This window comes from Coregonus clupeaformis, unplaced genomic scaffold (assembly GCF_020615455.1).
Source record: "Coregonus clupeaformis isolate EN_2021a unplaced genomic scaffold, ASM2061545v1 scaf0697, whole genome shotgun sequence".
In the NCBI taxonomy this organism is placed as follows: Eukaryota; Metazoa; Chordata; class Actinopteri; order Salmoniformes; family Salmonidae; genus Coregonus; species Coregonus clupeaformis.
This window is the reverse complement of record NW_025534152.1, coordinates 122,524-140,442: the sequence shown is the minus strand read 5'-3', so window position 1 is coordinate 140,442 and position 17,919 is coordinate 122,524. Positions and strand designations below refer to the sequence as shown.

The 17,919-nt window shown below is 54.9% G+C and overlaps 1 protein-coding gene across 2 annotated transcripts; it reads right to left on the bottom strand.

Annotated features, from left to right (window-relative positions):
• Positions 1 to 243: 243 nt before the first annotated feature.
• Positions 244 to 17,599, bottom strand: LOC121568826 (GTP-binding protein 1). Of its 2 annotated transcripts, XM_045216379.1 has the most exons (14): positions 17,113 to 17,599; positions 14,445 to 14,556; positions 14,115 to 14,295; positions 13,633 to 13,816; positions 13,271 to 13,435; positions 12,912 to 13,035; positions 12,542 to 12,656; positions 12,283 to 12,427; positions 11,978 to 12,160; positions 3,452 to 3,587; positions 3,171 to 3,349; positions 2,760 to 2,924; positions 2,210 to 2,260; positions 244 to 1,879 (listed from the first exon to the last, which is right to left on the bottom strand). In XM_045216379.1, exons 1-14 carry the CDS (start codon positions 17,308 to 17,310, stop codon positions 1,766 to 1,768), a joined length of 2,052 nt encoding a protein of 683 aa, XP_045072314.1. In that variant the 5' UTR covers positions 17,311 to 17,599; the 3' UTR covers positions 244 to 1,765. The 2 variants fall into 2 exon arrangements, with proteins under 2 accessions (XP_045072314.1, XP_045072315.1); XM_045216380.1 differs by lacking the exon at positions 2,210 to 2,260 and having other exon boundaries at positions 17,113 to 17,598.
• Between the last annotated feature and the right edge of the window lie 320 nt (positions 17,600 to 17,919).

Below are 17,919 nucleotides of genomic sequence, written 5' to 3'. Positions count from 1 at the left end.
GCTACCGTACCTATAGACTTTGTTGCGCTAACTTCCTTCATACCGCACACAGAGACAAATTGTATCCACAAGTTCATCTGACTCTGAATCAGTAGAATGGCTTAAATGCCAGCATCTCACAGTATCCCTTTAACCTCACTGAAACTATACACAACTTTGACCCCTATGCCTATAGTTTTCACTCTGTTGGTGAAATATACACTTCATATTTCACGTACACAACAGTTGACCAATCACAATAGAGAAGATCAATAATGCCTGTCTTTTATTGGTGAATGTCAGAGGCAAACTGTTGAATTCCACAACTACGTAAACAGTGATGGTCCAAACAGCTCCTTAGGCTACAGCTAGCACTGCAACTATTATTATTACAATCAATAGCAACTGTTTAAGTGAGAGGATCAAGTGTAAATTATATTCTTAAATAAACCCTAGATATTCAGTGTAAATGGAAGATTTTGTTTTGGAGAGGACAAGTGGCCTTTTCTCAATTGGATTTGCTCAACTCCTCTCGCCTCCTTTTGAAAAAGATCAAAGGTAATCGAGGAGAGGGAACATGGACGAAAATGTGCTTGTATGAAATGACTCCTCCACTCAGGCAAATGACGTTTACAGGAGTGGATCCCAAAATAAGTGTAAAGTGATCAAATAAATTAAGTTAGTTGTGCAAGACATTATCGTTTTATCTATAAGTAGCATTGTTTTAAAAGTGCAAGTTTTTCTCCTTCAAAACTAGCTGATTCACAGGGGGTGTGGCAGAGTTCTAAACTCTTCCGATAAGAGTACGATACACATGACTGTCCTTGATGAAAGGTGGCTATCGAGTAGGGGATTACACTTTTCCATTTCGCCTACTAACGAATTGACACTCCTCAACCACTTATCGGTTTCCGGGCCATGGAGGAGAGAGGACTGACTTTTTCCCCAAATGAGAAAGGGCCAGTGTGTGATGGATATTCAGACAAACCATGGGTTTCCTTTTGGTTTCACTGATGGCCATAAATGGCCAATAAGATGTTTGAGGGAATATTTTATTATCTACAATATTTCACTCAATGAAGGCCTGCTAAAATGTACCATTCACTATGTCAGTTGTGACCTTCCTTCCTTCCATTCCTTCTGTATAAAATTAAATATGAAAAAATAATAGAAAACATGCGTCATTATGTCATATTGGGGATCCTAGTGGTAAATAGTAGGAAATGAGAGAAACACTTACTAGTATGCCTGTGAAACAATGATGAGCTATATTGCATGGAGCTGGGTTACTCTACTGTAAGGGAATAGCTGCTCATGTTGTGGCTTTGGGCTCATGATGAAGTATACACAGTATTACAGTCATTCTCACCATAGACCCAATAAAAGGAAGGCATATCAGGTTCATACACTGTAAATATAATAAGGATGCTTTCTAAACTAATCGGCGCGATTGAGTTAAGATGAGAGGAGGCAGAGTTAACCATCTACAAGCACAGAGCTGTGTGTTTACTTCGGGAGCTGCTTTTCACCTAGTCCCTCTTAAGACTTTTCTCTGGTGTGAGTGACAAAGACACTTGTTAAGGCGATAGATAGCAGGGTGGTACAGAGGGAGAGAGGTAGGGATGGAGGGGAAGAGGCCATTTAGGAACACATTCTTCTGCTGAGGGGTTACAACGGGGGATAGTTGTTGAAGAGGGAGAGGGGAAGGGTAGTTTTGGGGGGGGGGTTCTGCTGAAACAGGTGGATGGAGGAAGTACTGTAGTTTGGGGTCTGAGAGGGGTGTAGTTTAGGAACCTCCTGTGCCTGTTGATGACGGGGCTGCTGTGGTGGAGCTGCTCTGGTTTGATTTGCCTTTATGTCTCTGTCCTCCTCGTCTCCTGCTCCCTCCTCCTGACTTTGGCTGGTGAGAACAGATCACAATCAGACAGATGGAGAACATAGAAACAACTGGATTCAAAATGAGGTTAGCATTCAAAATCACTTCCAGCAGAGACTGATGTTATCAAACTAAACTACATGCTGTGTACACATCTCTAGAAGATTCCTATGTTTGGTTCACAGCAGTTGAGGCATGCATTGTTTCAGGATATTTACAGAAGTTAACGGACAAGACTCATTTCCCCCGCCTCAATTGTTACATACAACTAATTTGACCTAATTCTCTTTTGTTTATCTGTTTACCTGTCTGGTTCCCTTTTGTTTATCTTGCTCTGTTTGTTTATCTGTTTACCTTGTTCTCTTTGTTCCCCTCATTACTCTGAGGGTCCTCCTCCCCCTCTGTCTGAGGAAGCAAGCAAAGCAACAACACAGAGAGAGAGTGGAGGAGAGAGAGAAGAATGGAGGGCAAATCAAGGACGTAGTAACGATGTAATGCACAAAGAAGAGGATGAAGAGCAAATGAAAAAGTGGAAATTGAAAAGAATGGAGTGAATGAAAGAGGGTGAGAAGAAAAGAGACAGGGTGGCAGGTGGAGTAATCAGTAAATGAGAATATCAATGAAAAGGAAGGAAACAGTAGGGTGTGAAAACATGATGAAGAGGAGAAGAGGAAAGGAGAGGTGTTAGGCAGATCAGACAAAGACTGCTACAGAAGAGAACGTTCTAGAAGCAGTAAGGCAAGAGGAAAGCTTACGTGCCACACACACTTAAACCTATTCAACTGCCCTGAAACTATTACTTTCATGACTCGACCCGCCATCTAACCATCTCCTCCACTCCCTTCATCCATCCATCCTTTCAATCCGTTTACATCCTTCCTTCACTTCCTCCTCGCTCTCTCACCGGTTGTTGTGATTGGTGCGGACTGTCTGGTCGGGCTGTGCTCGCTTCGTCCTCATTGGCTGGCATGGCTCCATCCTCTCTGCGGTACGGGGCCTTTTTCGTAGACTGCATTTTGATTTGCGGGGGTTTGAAGTTCGACGGCAGGTTATTGGTCGACTGCAGCAGCTGTAAACACCCACCAATAAGAGTAAGGCATGAGGGAAGTACTCTGCATGCAGGTACTCTGGTGTCTTTATGACCTTTCGTAAACCATTCAGAACCATTCATAAGCCCTGATCTTGGTGATGATACCCACAGCCTTGGTGCGTCCCTCTGAACACCAGTCTACTCTCTGGTCTATGTGGAGGAACTCTGGGGTCTTCCTGCACATGATCCTTCATAAACCCTTTACAACCATTCATAAACCCTGACCTTGGTGATGGTGCCCACAGCCTTGGTGCGTCCCTCTCTGAACACCAGTCTCTGGTCTGTGTGGAGGTACTCGGGGGTCTTGATGAAGCGGAAGTGGACCGATGCCTTGTCCCCTGTTCGTAGACAGTCTCTGTTCATGGTCAGGATGGTGGCTGTCTGCCTGATGCTGCCACAGTGCACTGCGGAGGGGGAGAAAGAGGGATGGCGAGAGAAGGAAAGCCATATAGTCAAACATGAGACAGCTGTGTGTGTGTGTGTGTGAGAGAGAGAGAGAGTCTCACCCATGGCCTGGTAGCGGGGTGATATCGTAGTTGGGTGGTGCAGAACCAGGATCTCAGCCATAAACTCCCATGATGCCTGTGGGTTTAACCTGGGGGACACCATCACCATGCCTTTCCTTATGGACGAACGCTTGATCTGAGAAGGAGGGAGGGGAGAGGGAGTATGAGGGGAGGGAGGGAAGGGGAGGGAGGGATGGAGTGAAGGGTGGGGGAGGGAGGGAAGGTGGGAGGGAGGAGGGAAGGGGGGTAGGGAGGGTTATGAAGAAGAGAGGGGGACGAGGGAGAGGGGGGAGAGGGAGGGAGGGGGAGGGAGGGAGGGGGGAGGAGGGAGGGAGGGAGGGGGGGAGGAGAGAGGGAGAGAGGGGAGGAGGAGGGAGGGAGGGGGGAGGAGAGAGGGAGGGGGGAGGAGAGAGGGAGGGAGGGGGAGGGAAGGAGAGAGGGAGGGAGGAGGGAGGGAGAGGGAGGGAAGGGGAGGAGAGAGGGAGGGAGGAGGAGGGAGGAGGGAGAGGGAGGGAGGGAGGGAGAGGGAGGGAGGGAGGGGGAGGAGAGAGGAGGGAGGGGGGGGAGGAGAGAGGGAGGAGGGAGGAGAGAGGGAGGGAGGAGGGAGGGAGGGAGGAGGAGGGAGGAGGGAGAGAGGGAGGGAGGGAGAGAGGGAGGGAGGGAGGAAAGAGAAGGAGAGAGGGAGAGAGGGAGGGAGAGAGGGAGGAGGGAGGAAGGAGAGAGGGAGGGAGAGGAGGAGGGGAGGGAGGGAGGGGAGGAGGGGGAGGGAGGGAGGGAGGGGAGGGAGAGAGGGAGGGAGGGAGGGAGAAGGGAGGGAGGGAGGGAGGGAGGAGGGGGGGAAGGGGGGAAGAGAGAGAGGGAGGGAGGGGGAAGAGAGAGAGGGAGGAGGGGGGAAGAGAGAGAGGGAGGGAGGGAAGAGAGAAGGAGGGAGGGAGGGAGAGAGAGAGGGAGGGAGGAGGGAAAGAGGGAGGGAGGGGGAAGAGAGGAGAGGGAAGGAGAGAGAGGGAGGAGGGGGAGAGAGGAGGGAAGGGAGGGGAAGGAGGGAGGGAGGGGGAAAAGAGGGAGGGAAGGGAGAGAGGAGAGAGAGGGAGGGAGGGGGAGAGAGGGAGGGAAGGGGAGAGAGGGGGAGGGAGGGAAGGAGAGAGGGAGGGAAGGAGGGAGAGGGGGAGAGGAGGGAGGGAGGGAAGAGAGAGGGAGGGAGGGGGAGAGAGGGAGGGAGAGGGGAGGGAGGGAGGAGAGAGGGAGGGAGGGGGAGAGGGAGGGAGGGAGGGAGGGGGGGAGGGAGGGAAAGGGGAAGGAGGGAGGGAGGGAGGAAGGAGAGGAGAGGGAGGGGAGGGAGGAGAGGAGGAGAGGGAGAGGGGGAGGGAGGAGAGGGAGGGAGGGGAGGATGGATGGAGGGAGAGAGGGGAGGGAGGAGAGGGAGGAGGAGAGGAGGGGAGGAGGAGAGGGAGGGGGAGGATGAAGGAGAGAGAGGGGGAAGGGAGGGAAGGAGAGAGAGGGGAGGGAAGGAGAGAGGGAGGGAGGGGAGAGAGAGAGGGGGGAAGAGAGAGAGGGAGGGAGGAAGAGAGAGAGGGAGGGAGGGAGAGAGAGAGAGAGGGAGGGAAGGAGAGAGAGGAGGGAGGGAGGGAGAGAGAGAGGGAGAGAGGAGGAGGAGGGAGGGAGAGAGAGAGAGAGAGAGAGGAGGAGAGGGAGGGAGAGAGAGGGAGGAGAGAGAGAGAGGGAGGGAGGGAGGGAGAGAGAGAGGGAGGAGAGGGAGGAGAGAGAGAGAGGGAGGGAGGAGAGAGGGAGGGAGAGGAGAGAGAGAGAGGAGGGAGGGAGGGAGGGAGGAGAGAGGGAGGGAGGGAGAGAGAGGGAGGGAGGGGGAGAGAGGGAGGGAGAGGGAGGGAGAGAGAGAGAGGGAGGGAGGGAGGGAGGGAGGGAGAGAGGGAGAGAGGGAGGGAAGGGAGAGGGAGAGAGGAGAGAGGAGGAGGGAGAGAGGAGGGAGGGAGGGAGAGGGAGGGAGGGAGGGAGAGAGAGAGAGAGGGAGGGAGGAGAGGAGAGAGGGAGGGAGGGAAGGGAGAGAGGGAGGGAGGGAGGGAGAGAGGGGGAGAGAGGGAGGGAGGGGGGAGAGAGGGAGGGAGGGAGGGAGAGAGAGGGGAGAGAGGGAGGAGGAGAGGGAGAGAGGGAGGGAGGGGAGGGAGAGAGGGAGGGAGGGAGAGGGGAGGGAGAGAGGGAGGGAGGGAGAGGGGGAAGGAGAGAGAGGGGAGGGAGGAGGGGAGAGAGGGAGGAGGGAGAGGAGGAGGGAGGAGGGGAGGAGGGGAGGAGAGGGAGGGGGGGAGGAGGAGAGGGAGGGAGGAGGAGGAGGAGGAGGGAGAGAGGGAGGGAGGGAGGGGAGGGAGAGAGGGGGAAGGAGGGGAGGAGGGAGAGAGGGGAGGGAGGGAGGAGAGAGAGGGAGGGAGGGGGGGAAGAGAGAGAGGGAGGGGGGAGAGAGAGAGGGAGGGAGGGAAGGAGAGAGAGAGGGAGGGAGGGAGAGGAGAGAGGGAGGGAGGGAAGGAGGGAGAGAGAGAGGGAGGGAAGGAGAGAGGAGAGAGGGAGGGAGAGAGGGAGAGGGAGGGAGGAGAGGGAGGAGGGAGGGAGGGAGGGAGGGAGGGAGAGAGAGAGGAGGGAGGAGAGAGAGAGGGAGGGAGGGAGAGAGGGAGGGAGAGAGGGAGGGAGAGAGAGGGAGGGAGAGAGAGGAGGGGAGGAGAGAGAGGGAGGGAGGGGAGGAGGGGGAGGGGAGAGAGGAGAGGGAGGGAGGGAGGAGGGAGAGAGGGAGGGGGGGAGAGAGGGAGGGAGGGGAGGAGAGAGGGAGGAGGGGGAGGAGAGAGGGGAGAGAGGGAAGGAGAGAGGGAGGAAGGAGAGAGGAGGGAAGGAGAGAGGGAGGGAAAGAGGGGAGAGAGGGAAAGAGGGAGAGAGGGGTAGGGAGAGAGGGAGAGAGGGAGGGAGAGAGGGAGGGAGGGAAGTAGAGAGGGAGGGAAGGAGAGAGGGAGGGAAGGAGAGGAAGGAGAGAGAGAGGGGGAGGGAGAGGAGAGAGAGGGAGGGAAGGAGAGAGAGAGGGAGGGAAAGGAGAGAGAGAGAGGGAGGGAAGGGAGAGAGAGAGAGGGAGGGAAGGAGAGAGAGAGAGAGGGAGGGAAGGAGAGAGAGAGGGAGGGGGAGGAGGGAAGGAGAGAGAGGGAGGGAGGGAAGGAGAGAGGGAGGGAGGGAAGGAGAGAGGGAGGGAGGAGGGAGGGAAGGAGAGAGGGAAGGAGAGAGGGGAGGAGGGAAGTAGAGAGGGAGGGAAGGAGAGAGGGAGGGAAGAGAGAGAGAGGAGGGAGGAAGGAGAGAGAGGAGGGAGGGAGGGAAGGAGAGAGGGAAGGAGAGAGGAGAGAGGGAAGTAGAGAGGGGGGGAAGTAGAGAGGGAGAGAGTGAAGGAGAGAGAGGGAGGGAGGGAAGGAGAGAGGAAGTAGAGAGGGAAGAGGAGAGAGGAGGGAAGTAGAGAGGGAAGGGAAGGAGAGAGAGGGAGGGAAGGAGAGAGAGGGAGGGAAAGAGAGAGGGAAGGAGAGAGAGGGAGAGAGGGAGGGAGGGAGAGAGGGAGGGGAGGGAGGGAGGGAGGGAGGGAGGGAGGGAGGGAGGAGGAGGGAGGGAGGAGGGAGGGGAGGAGGGAGGAGGAGGGGAGGAGAGAGAGAGGGAGGAGGAGAGAGAGGAGGGAGGGAGGGAGGGAGGCAGAGAGAGGGAGGAGGAGAGAGGGAGGAGAGAGGGAGTGGGAAGGAAGAGAGGAGGGAAGGAGGGAAGGAGAGAGAGAGAGGAGGGGGGAGGGAAGTAGAGAGGAGGGGAAGGAGAGAGGGAGGGAGGAAGGAGAGAGGGAGGGAGGAAGGAGATAGGAGGGAGGGAAGGAGAGAGGGAGGGAGAGAGGGAGAGAGGGAGGGAGGGAGAGAGGGAAGGAGGGAGGGAGGGAGGGAGGGAAGTGAGGAGAGGGAGGAAGGAGAGAGGGAGGGAAGGAGAGAGGGAGAGAGGGAGGGGGGAAGGAGAGAGGAGGGGGAAGAGAGAGGGAGGAGTGGAGGGAGGGAGGGAAGGAGGGAGGGAGGGAAGTGGGAGGGAGGGAAGGAGGGAGGGAGGGAAGTGAGGGAGGGAGGGAGAGGAAGGAAGAAGGGGGAGGGAGGGAGGAGGGAGGAGGGAGGGAGGGAGGGAGGAGGGAGGGAGGAGAGGAGGAGGAGGGAGGGAGGGGAGGGAGGGGAGAGGGAGGAGGGGGAGGGAGGAGAGAGGGAGGAGGGGAGGAGAGAGGGAGGGAGGGGAGGAGAGAGGGAGGGAGGGGAGGAGAGAGAGGAGGGAGGGAAGGAGAGAGGGAGGGAAGGAGGGGGAGAGAGGGAGGAGAGAGTGAGGGAGGGAGAGAGGGGAGAGAGAGGAAGAGAGGGAGGAGGGGGAGAGGAGGAGAGGGAAGAGGGAGGGAGGGAGAGGAGGGAGGGAGCAGAGGGAGGGAGGGGGAGGAGAGAGGGAGGGGAGGGAGGGGAGGAGAGAGGGAGGGAGGGGAGGAGAGAGGGAAGGGAGGAGAGAGGGAGGAGAGAGGGAGGGAAGGAGAGAGGGAGAGAGGGAGGGAAGGAGAGAGGGAGGGAAGGAGGGAAGGAGAGAGAGAGAGAGGGAGGGAGGGAAGGAGAGGGGGAGGGAGGGAGAGGAAGGAGAGAGGAGGGAGAGGAAGGAGAGAGGAGGGAGGGAGGGGAAGGAGATAGGGAGGGAGGGAAGGAGAGAGGGAAGGAGGTGGGAGAGAGGGGAGGGAGAGAGGAGGGAGAGAGAGAGGGAGGGAGGGAGGAGAGAGGGAGGGGGAGGAAGGAGGGAGGGAGGGAGAGAGGGAGGGAAGGAGAGAGGGAGGGAGGGAGAGGGAGGAGGGAGGAGAGAGGGAGGGAGGGGGAGGAGGGAGGGAGGGGAGGAGGAGGGAGGGAGGAGGGAGGAGAGAGAGAGGGAGGGAGGAGAGAGAGGGAGAGGAGGGGAGGAGGAGAGAGGAGGAGAGAGGGAGGGAAGGAGAGAGGAGGGAAGGAGGGAAGGGAGAGAGAGAGAGGGAGGGAGGGAGGGAAGTAGAGAGGAGGGGAAGGAGAGGGGAGGGAGGGAAGGAGAGAGGGAGGGAGGGAAGGAGATAGGGAGGGAGGGGAAGGAGAGAGGGAGGGAGGGAGAGAGGGAGGGAGAGAGGGAGGAAGAGAGGAGGGAGGGGAGGAGAGAGGGAGGGGGGAGGAAGGAGGGAGGGAAGGAGAGAGGGAGGGAGGAGGAGAGAGGGAGAGAGGGAAGGAGGGGGAGAGGGAGGGGAGGAGAGAGGGAGAGAGGGAAGGAGAGAGGGAGGGAAAGAAGGGAGAGGGGGAGGGAGAGATGGGAGAGGGAGGGAGGGAGAGAGGGAAGTAGAGAGGGAGGGAAGGAGAGAGGGAGGGAAGGAGAGAGAGAGGGAGGGAAGGAGAGAGAGAGGGAGGAAGGAGAGGAGAGAGAGGGAGGAAGGAGAGAGAGAGGGAGGGGGAGAGGGAGAGGAGGAAGGAGAGAGGGAGGGAGGGAGGGAGGAGGAGAGGGAGGGAGGAGAAGGAGGGAGGGAAGGGGGGGGGAGGGGGGGAGGGGAGGGAGGGAAGGAGGAGAGAGGGAGGGAGAGGAGGGGGGGGGACGAGGGAGGGAGGGGGAGGGAGGGAGAGGGGAGGAGGGAGGAGGGGAGGGGGAGGAGAGAGGGGAGGGAGGGGGAGGAGAGAGGGGAGAGGGGGGAGGAGGAGGGGAGGGGGGGGAGGAGAGAGGGAGGGAGGGGGGGAGGAGAGGGGAGGGAGGGAGGGAGGAGAGAGGGAAGGAGGGGGGAGGAGAGAGGGAGGGAGAGGAGAGAGGAGGGAGGGAGAGAGGGAGGGAGGGAGGAGAGGGAGGGAGGGAGAGAGAGGGAGGGAGGGGGAGGGAGGGAGGAGAGAGGGAGGGAGGGGTGGGAGGGAGAGAGGGAGGGAGGGGGGAGGAGAGAGGGAGGGAGGGGAGGGAGGGAGGAGGGAGGGAGGAGAGAGTGAGGGAGGGGGGAGGGGGGGGAGGGGGGAGAGAGGGAGGGAGGAGGAGAGAGGGAGGGAGGGGGGGAGGAGAGAGGGAGGGAGGGAGGAGAGAGGAGAGGAGGGGAGGAGAGAGGGAGGGAGGGAGGAGAGGGAAGGGAGGGAGGGGAGAGGAGGGAGGGAGGGAGGGAGAGAGGGAGAGAGGGAGGGAGGGGAGGAGAGAGGGAGGGGAGGGGGAGGAGAGAGGAGGGAGGGAGGGAGAGAGGGGAGAAGAGAGAGAGGGAGGGAGGGGGGAAGAGAGAGAGGAGGGAGGGGGGGGAAGAGAGAGAGGGAGGGAGGGGGGGAAGAGAGAGAGGGAGGGAGGGGGGAAGAGAGAGAGGGAGGGAGGAGGGGAAAGAGGGAGGGAGGGGGGAGAGAGAGAGGAGGGATGGGGGAGAGAGAGAGGGAGGAGGGGGGAAGGAGGGAGGGAGGGAGGAAAGAGGGAGGAGATGGGGAGAGAGGGAGGGAGGGGGGGGAGAGAGGGAGGGAGGGGGGAGAGAGGGAGGGAGGGGGGGAGAGAGGGAGGGAGGGAGGAAGAGAGAGAGGGAGAGAAGAGGGAGGGAGGGGGAAAGAGGGAGGGAGGGGGAGAGAGGAGGGAGGGGGAAGAGAGAGAGGAGGGAGGGGGAGAGGGGGAGGGAGGGAGGGAGGGGGAGGGAGAGAGAGGGGGGAGGGGGGAAGGAGAGAGGGGGGGAGGGAGGGGAGGAGAGGGAGGGGGGGAGGGAGAGGGAGGGGGGAGGGAGGGGAGGGGAGGGAGGAGGGGAGGAGGGGGGGGGGGAGGGGGGAGGAGGAGAGGGAGGGAGGGGAGGAGAGGGAGGGGAGGGGAGGAGAGGGAGGGGGGAGGAGGGGAGGAGGGGAGGAGGGGGGAGGGAGGGGGAGGAGAGAGGGGGGGGAGGAGGGAGAGGGAGGAGAGAGAGGGGGGAGGAGAGAGGGGGGAAAGGAGGGGAGGAGAGAGAGGGGGGAAGAGAGAGGGAGGGGAAGGGGGGAAGGGGAGAGAGAGAGGGAGGGAGGGAGGGAGAGAGAGGGAGGGAAGGAGAGAGAGAGGGAGGGAGGGAAGGAGAGAGGGAGGGAGGGAGAGGAGAGAGAGAGAGAGAGGGAAGGAGAGAGGGAGAGGAGAGAGAGAGGGAGGGAGAGAGGAGGGAGAGAGGGAGGAGAAGGGAGGGAGGGAGGGAGAGAGGAGAGAGGGAGAGGGAGGGAGGGAGAGAGGGAGGAGGGAGGGAGGAGAGAGGAGGGAGAAGAGAGGGAGGGAGAGAGAGGGAGGGAGGGAGAGAAGGGAGGGAGGGAGGAGGAGGGGAGGGGGAGAGAGGGAGGGAGGGAGGGAGGGAGGAGAGGGAGAGAGAGAGAGGAGGAGGAGGGAGAGAGAGAGGGAGGAGGGAGGAGAGAGAGGGAGGGAGGGAGAGAGAGGGAGGGAGGGAGAGAGAGAGAGGAGGGAGGGAGGAGGGAGAGGGAGGGAGGGAGGGAGGGAGGAGGGAGAGGGAGGGAGGGAGGGAGGGGGAGAGAGGGAGGGAGGGGGAGAGAGAGGGAGGGAGGGGGGAGAGAGGGGGGAGAGAGGGAGGGAGGGGGGAGAGGAGGGAGGGGGGGGAGAGAGAGGGAGGGGGGGGAGGGAGAGGGAGGAGGGAGGGGGGGGGGAGGAGAGAGAGGGGGGAGGAGGGGGAGGAGAGGGAGGAGGGGAGGAGAGGGAGGGGGGAGGAGGGGAGGAGAGGGAGGGGGGGAGGAGGAGAGGGAGGGGGGAGGAGGGGAGGAGGAGGGGAGGGAGGGAGGGGAGGAGAGAGGGGGGGGGGAAGGAGGGGAGGAGAGAGAGGGGGGAAGGAGGGGAGGAGAGAGAGGGGGGGAGAGGGGGAGGAAGAGAGAGAGGGAGGGGGGGAAGAGAGAGAGGGAGGGAGGGAAGGAGAGAGGAGGGAGGGAAGGAGAGAGAGAGGGAGGGAGGGAAGGAGAGAGAGAGGGAGGGAAGGAGAGAGAGAGAGAGAGAGGGGAAGGAGAGAGGGGGAGAGGGAGGGAGAGAGAGAGAGGGAGGGAGAGAGAGAGAGGGGGGAGGGAGGGAGGAGAGAGAGGGAGGGAGGAGGGGAGAGAGAGAGGGAGGGAGGGGAGGAGAGAGAGGGAGGGAGGGAGGGAGAGAGAGGGAGGGAGAGAGAGGGAGGGAGGGAGAGAGAGGGAGGGAGGGAGGGAGAGAGAGGGAGGGAGGGAGGGAGGGAGAGAGAGGGAGGGGGGAAACAATGAGATGAGAAACAGAGAGACTTGAGGCGTTCACTTGTATTTAGTGGTCCTCTGTAGCTCAGCTGGTAGAGCACGGCGCTTGTAACGCCAAGGTAGTGGGTTCGATCCCCAGGGACCACCCATACACAAAAATGTATGCACGCATGACTGTAAGTCGCTTTGGATAAAAGCGTCTGCTAAATGGCATATTATTATTATTATAGTGCAAAACACGTTCAGTTCAATCTATCAATGCGTCAGAAAAGTGATGTAATAACAAACAACTCCAGCAGGGGACACTAAAGAGAAAACATACCTTTTTGAGGGCGAAGGAGGCAGTCTGTCCACCTCTCACCTCCTTGACTGGCATCCTCTTCCTGTGGATAGATTTGACCGCAATGGGGAGGAAACTGCCCAATGGGTCTGGGCCTAACAGCATCGTGTCATTCAGACGTATCAATCCACGTAAAGTAGTCCCTGATACGACTGTGCCTACACCCTGACGGAGAAGGTAAACATGGTTAGAGAGGTGTGTGTGGCGTCAATATGTATGTGTAGTAGCTGCTCTCTGTGTGAGTCAGTGAGAGAGAGTGAGTGAGAGAGTGAGAGATTGAGACTAACCGGTACTGAGTAGGTGTCATCTATCTGGAACTCTGCAGGTTCGTCTTCTCTGAAGGAGGTTTTAGAAGACAGCAAGTTGAGGAACATCTTCAGCAGGTCCATGTTCTCTCCTGTCACATTGGAGATCTGGAAGATTGGACACATCCTACAGAAAGACGCACACACACACTGAATTTTGGTCCCCTATAATTGAAGCAAAATACAGTTTATAAAGAGCATATGTGTGATTCTGACTACAAAGTGTGTGCCTTAACGTTACCTCTCGGAGCTGAAGTTGGAGGCTGTGACGATGACATCATCTTTGTTTTGGACCAGAACAGGGATCTTTCTGCAGCCTGGGGACTTTAGTAACCTCTGGAGCAGCTTTAACGTCTCTGTTACAATTACACAACCAGTAAAGTCAGGTTTTGTGATGATGACTGTCAATATTGAGGCAAAGAAAGGGGGGTGGGGGGTTCCTCATCTCATCTGAACACTAAATCTGAGAGAAAGCAGTATGGTGGGTAGATGGAATATGGTTTCACCTGTATCATTCTTTCATATCAGTGCAGATGTGGGGAAGGAGTCCAGAAAAGGAAGCAGATTTATACTTTTGAGATGCACCCAGAAAGAAAGAAAGAGACCCTGACCTTGTAGGATGTTGGCAGGACACATGTCTATCTTGGTGACCACTACAAACACAGGCACATTGAGGGCCAGGGCCAGGCCTAGATGCTCTTTGGTCATCCCTACGATACCTGCATTACTGCCCACCTAGAGAGAGGAGAGGAGAGATAGAGACAGCGAGAGGGGGTAGAGAGATTAATGGTGGTAGAGAGAGTGAGGGGGGTAGCGAGAGTGAGGGGGGGTGGAAGGAGGGAGAGAGAGAGCGAGCGAGCAAAAGAAAATGGCGAAATATTCATCAGTGGTGCTGTTGATGGATAGTAAACTCATCAAACACACCAAAGCACTCACACTACCCCCTCACTCACACTACCCCCTCACTCACCATGAGCATGCAGAAGTCAGGCAGGTGTCCAGTCATTCCAAACACGGTGGTCTTGAGATACTTCTCGTGTCCAGCCAGGTCTATGAAGGTGATGACCTTAGAGGACCTCTCACAGATCTTAGTCCAGTCTAGACTGCCCCCATGGCTGTCTGGCTTATTCACCACCTAGGATACAGAGACTGTGTCGTTACACACAACGACAACAACAACTTAATCTCTCCATCTATAAAACCAATTAATGAATAAAATGATCAATGAAGCAGGCTTACATTGTCATCTCTCAAGTCTCATGTCAATGTTATCCCAGCGTAATCTCTGTCACCCTTAAGTCACCACTAAGTCACCTATATGCCCCTCCTCACCTGTCCCTTCTGGTCGAAGCCCAGGATGTCGTTGCCCACACTGCTGGTCCTGCCACTCTCCATCTCGTGTTTGTGTCTGAAGAGTTTCTGGCGGGCGAACCCCCTGCCGTTGTCCAGTTCCCCGTGGGTCAACACCCCCAGCAGGGTGCTCTTACCTGCATCCACGTTACCCACCACCGCTACCCTGAGAGAGAGAGAGAGAGAGAGAGAGAGAGAGAGAGAGAGAGACTTGACATTTGGGACACAACAACAGATCAAGATAAAGAGAAGAGGGATGAAGACAGAGAGAGAGTATTGCTCCTGTGTTGCTTTGACAACACTGGATTTCCCCCCTTTATGTCAACATCCCCTTAAGCTCTTTTGAATTTAAATTCCATTTGAGAGACGTGCTTCTCCTTGCCCAGTCAGCTCAGGTCTAATGTTAAAACACGTCTAATTGTTGATCCAGTCAGTCTTTGACCCCTGACCCTTCCCCAACTCACCTGACCTCCAGGAAGTCTTGATCACCTACGCGTCGGCGGATGAGGTAGTCGCGTACCTGCCCCCCCGCTTCGATTCGTTCCCTCAGCAGGATCAGGTCTGACTCTGTCTGCTCACACAGGGACTGAACCGTGGCTACAGAAGCCTCCATATCTCCCTCATCCAGACCATAGTCACCTCCGTCTGATAGAGAGATGGTGGGGGGGGGTTATCGGTGTAAACTGTCGCTCGCTACAGTGAGTGACTGATTCTGTGTTAGTGAAGGTAGGAGCAAATCAGTGCATATAGACTCATTAAGTGAGTGAGTGAGTGAGTGAGTGAGAGAGACTTACCTGAGCCCATCCCAACAACGTAGATGGTCTCCCCACAACCCTCGTCCATCCTCTCCCGGAGTTGTCGTAGTAACAAGTCATACTGCTCTCCATTAGGGCTGACCAGGGCCAACTGATGAGGGAGGGAAGGAGAGAGACAGAAAATGTATACAATCTAGATTCCTGCTTGGTTGATGTACATTTTTATTTTTTTTTGTAGGCCTGGGTATCCTATAATATGCCATATTTCCATTGATATAGGCTTAATTGTACCTTATCAAAAGCCATAGGCCTATTCATCTTGTATTTTCCTCTATCTGGGTAGAGTTGTGAATGCTACACCATTATTGTGAAAATAGATTATCTGGGTACTCAGATTTGGCTGTAGATTTACAATACAAGCTTTCAGTCCAAATCGATCTCTACACAATGTTCTCAGCTTAGGGAACCGTGATAAAAACAATTTAGAGTTTAGATGTTCCACTATTTTTGTGAAAATAGATTAAGCCGAACAGTGGGCGAGTTCGTTTTGAATCACTCGGGCCCCGGGTGAGCGGGGTTTGCACATGTAAGACCATTCCATTGGTCCTAAACTGAAATCTCTACCAACCCAGAACACCCGGCCATGGAAAAGAATATCGCCCAATCAAAAGCAGGTGAACTTGCTTGACAGCTTTCTGTTGCCGAGTGTTGCATCAGAAGTAGACTTCTTTGGCTTTTTCGAGACATATATTGATGGCAGATTTGGAAATCATCACAGTGGTTTCATAATTTATTTTATTTTATTTAACCTTTATTTAACCAGGTAAGCCAGTTGAGAACAAGTTCTCATTTACAACTGCGACCTGGCCAAGATAAAGCAAAGCAGTGCGATAAAAACAACAACACAGAGTTACATATGGGGTAAACAAAACATAAAGTCAAAAATACAACAGAAAATATATATACAGTGTGTGCGAATGTAGTAAGTTATGGATGAAGGCAATAAATACGCCATAATGCAAAATGGTTACAATTTCGTATTAACACTGGAATGATACATGTGCAAAAGATGATGTGCAAATAGAGATACTGGGGTGCAAATTAGCAAAATAAATAACAATATGGGGATGAGGTAGTTTGGTGGGATACTTTCAGAATGGCTGTGTACAGGTGCAGTGATCGGTAAGCTGCTCTGACAACTGACGCTTAAAGTTAGTGGGGGAGATAAGAGTCTCCAGCTTCAGAGATTTTTGCAGTTCGTTCCAATCATTGGCAGCAGAGAACTGGAAGGAATGGCGGCCAAAGGAGGTGTTGGCTTTGGGGATGACCAGTGAGATATACCCACTGGAGCGCATACTACGGGTGGGTGTTGCTATGGTGACCAGTGAGCTAAGATAAGACGGGGATTTGCCTAGCAGTGATTTATAGATGACCTGGAGCCAGTGGGTTTGGCGACGAATATGTAGTGAGGGCCAGCCAACAAGAGCGTACAGGTCACAATGGTGGATAGTATATGGGGCTTTGGTGACAAAACGGATGGCACTGTGATAGACTACATCCAATTTGCTGAGTAGAGTGTTGGAGGCTATTTTGTAAATGACACCGCCAAAGTCAAGGATCGGTAGGATAGTCAGTTTTACGAGGGCATGTTTGGCAGCATGAGTGAAGTAGACTTTGTTGCGAAATAGGAAGCCGATTCTAGATCTAACTTTTGATTGGAGATGCTTAATGTGAGTCAGGAGAGTTTACAGTCTAACCAGACACCTAGGTATTTGTAGTTGTCCACATACTCTAGGTCAGACCCGCCGAGAGTAGTGATTCTAGTCGGGTTATAATAGTGACTCAACAGCTGTAGATCACACACACACAGCGGTCTCCTTTCCCACGCCCCTCAAGGACAAGTATGGAGAGACCACTGAACCAATCACCACAGGCCTCAGAGTCAGACTGATCAATACAAGTTATAGGAGTTATTGATTCAGAGGGTTGAAACACAGTCTCTCTCTCACACACACTAGTTAATCTAGCCTATTTGTTATGTATTGACACCAAAAAGTCCTAGATGTAATGCATCTTTATGTACAGGTGGAGCAGCTCAGGTCTGACATCAGAGTTATTCTAGTTTATTTCTCTCTCTGCTGATACTGATCGTGATACGGATGGGTGCCAAATGTGAAGGGAGATGGGTTTCCTGTAACACTGTCCAATCAGTCAACAACACACTATTTCCCTATTGCCCTGTGTTTCATCAGGCCAAGTGGTGGCACAGTATGTATGGGGACTCATCAACCAGAGAAAATCATGCCCATGGCTGTGGTTTGTGAGTCACACTGCTGCTGGAGTGTCCTCTCTCTAGCCAGCAGTTACATCAGCCATAACACATTCAAGACCCATTCAAACCACATCTGATCTGCTATGCTAGCTAGCTAGCTCTTTAAGGTGACAGAGTCTATCAGTATATGACATTTAAAACCACACATTTCTGTCACAATATATAGATCTGCACTTTTAGATATGCAATTCTACATAAATTTTCAAGCAAGCTGGGCACTCAGCTAGATTGATTAGTATATGGCACAATCGGTAATCTAACTAGCTAATTTAGTTAGCTTGCAATACAGCAGCCAGAATGACAGCAAGCTTTAGGCATAATAAATGCCAATTTGATGATAAACACAGCCCCGGCTGGCGCAGCCTAGCTAGCTACCTTGCTAGTGAAGTCAATGCCGAGATCCCCGGCCTCGCCGTTGAAGAGGTCGCCGTCCTCGAAGCACTCTACCCCGGCGTCATGATCTCCACAACCTCCTCGGTCCGGAGCGAAAATGCTCGCGGGCATCAGAGCGTCGGTGAGGACTGGTATCGAATTTGGGCTTAAACTCGGCTCGTGCGCCGCCAAAGATGCCATAATGCCAGCTTTGTAGTAACGATTGCTATATTGTCTTCTTGCTGTCTCTTGCTGTGTTGATGATTATGACAGCTAACAGTAGCTGGCTAACTAGCTTCAGTTGCGTTGGCAAAAATTCAGACCACATAAACAGCTGATATAATATGCAGTTAACAAAGCAATTGTATGATACAGCCAGAATACAGAAACTCTCTCGTACGTTTTGGCTATCTGCTTTCTGTTTAGCTAGCAATACAACATGTTTACAATCCTCCAAGTGGCAATAGAAAATTGCGGTGACATAAATTAAAAGACATGAGTTTTATATTTTTTATTTTTTTGCTGACACACCTTCTTATCAAGAATCTAACCAATTGCGCGCCGAATAACCAAAAAACGTTTCAGAATAAACCAATCAGAGCAAGTGGGCCTTCCTATATAATTAGAAAAAACGTCCAGAGTGGTTAAAAAAATAGGCGTAATTGAAATCAACAATGCGTCAATTTATTGTATCAGGATTGGTTCCTGCTCATTCATTGAATAAAGTCGCTTGAACCGAATGATGCGAAGAGGGGCAAAAAGACAAGTGTTGCTGACATGCCTAACATTATTCCCAAACATGCCATAGGT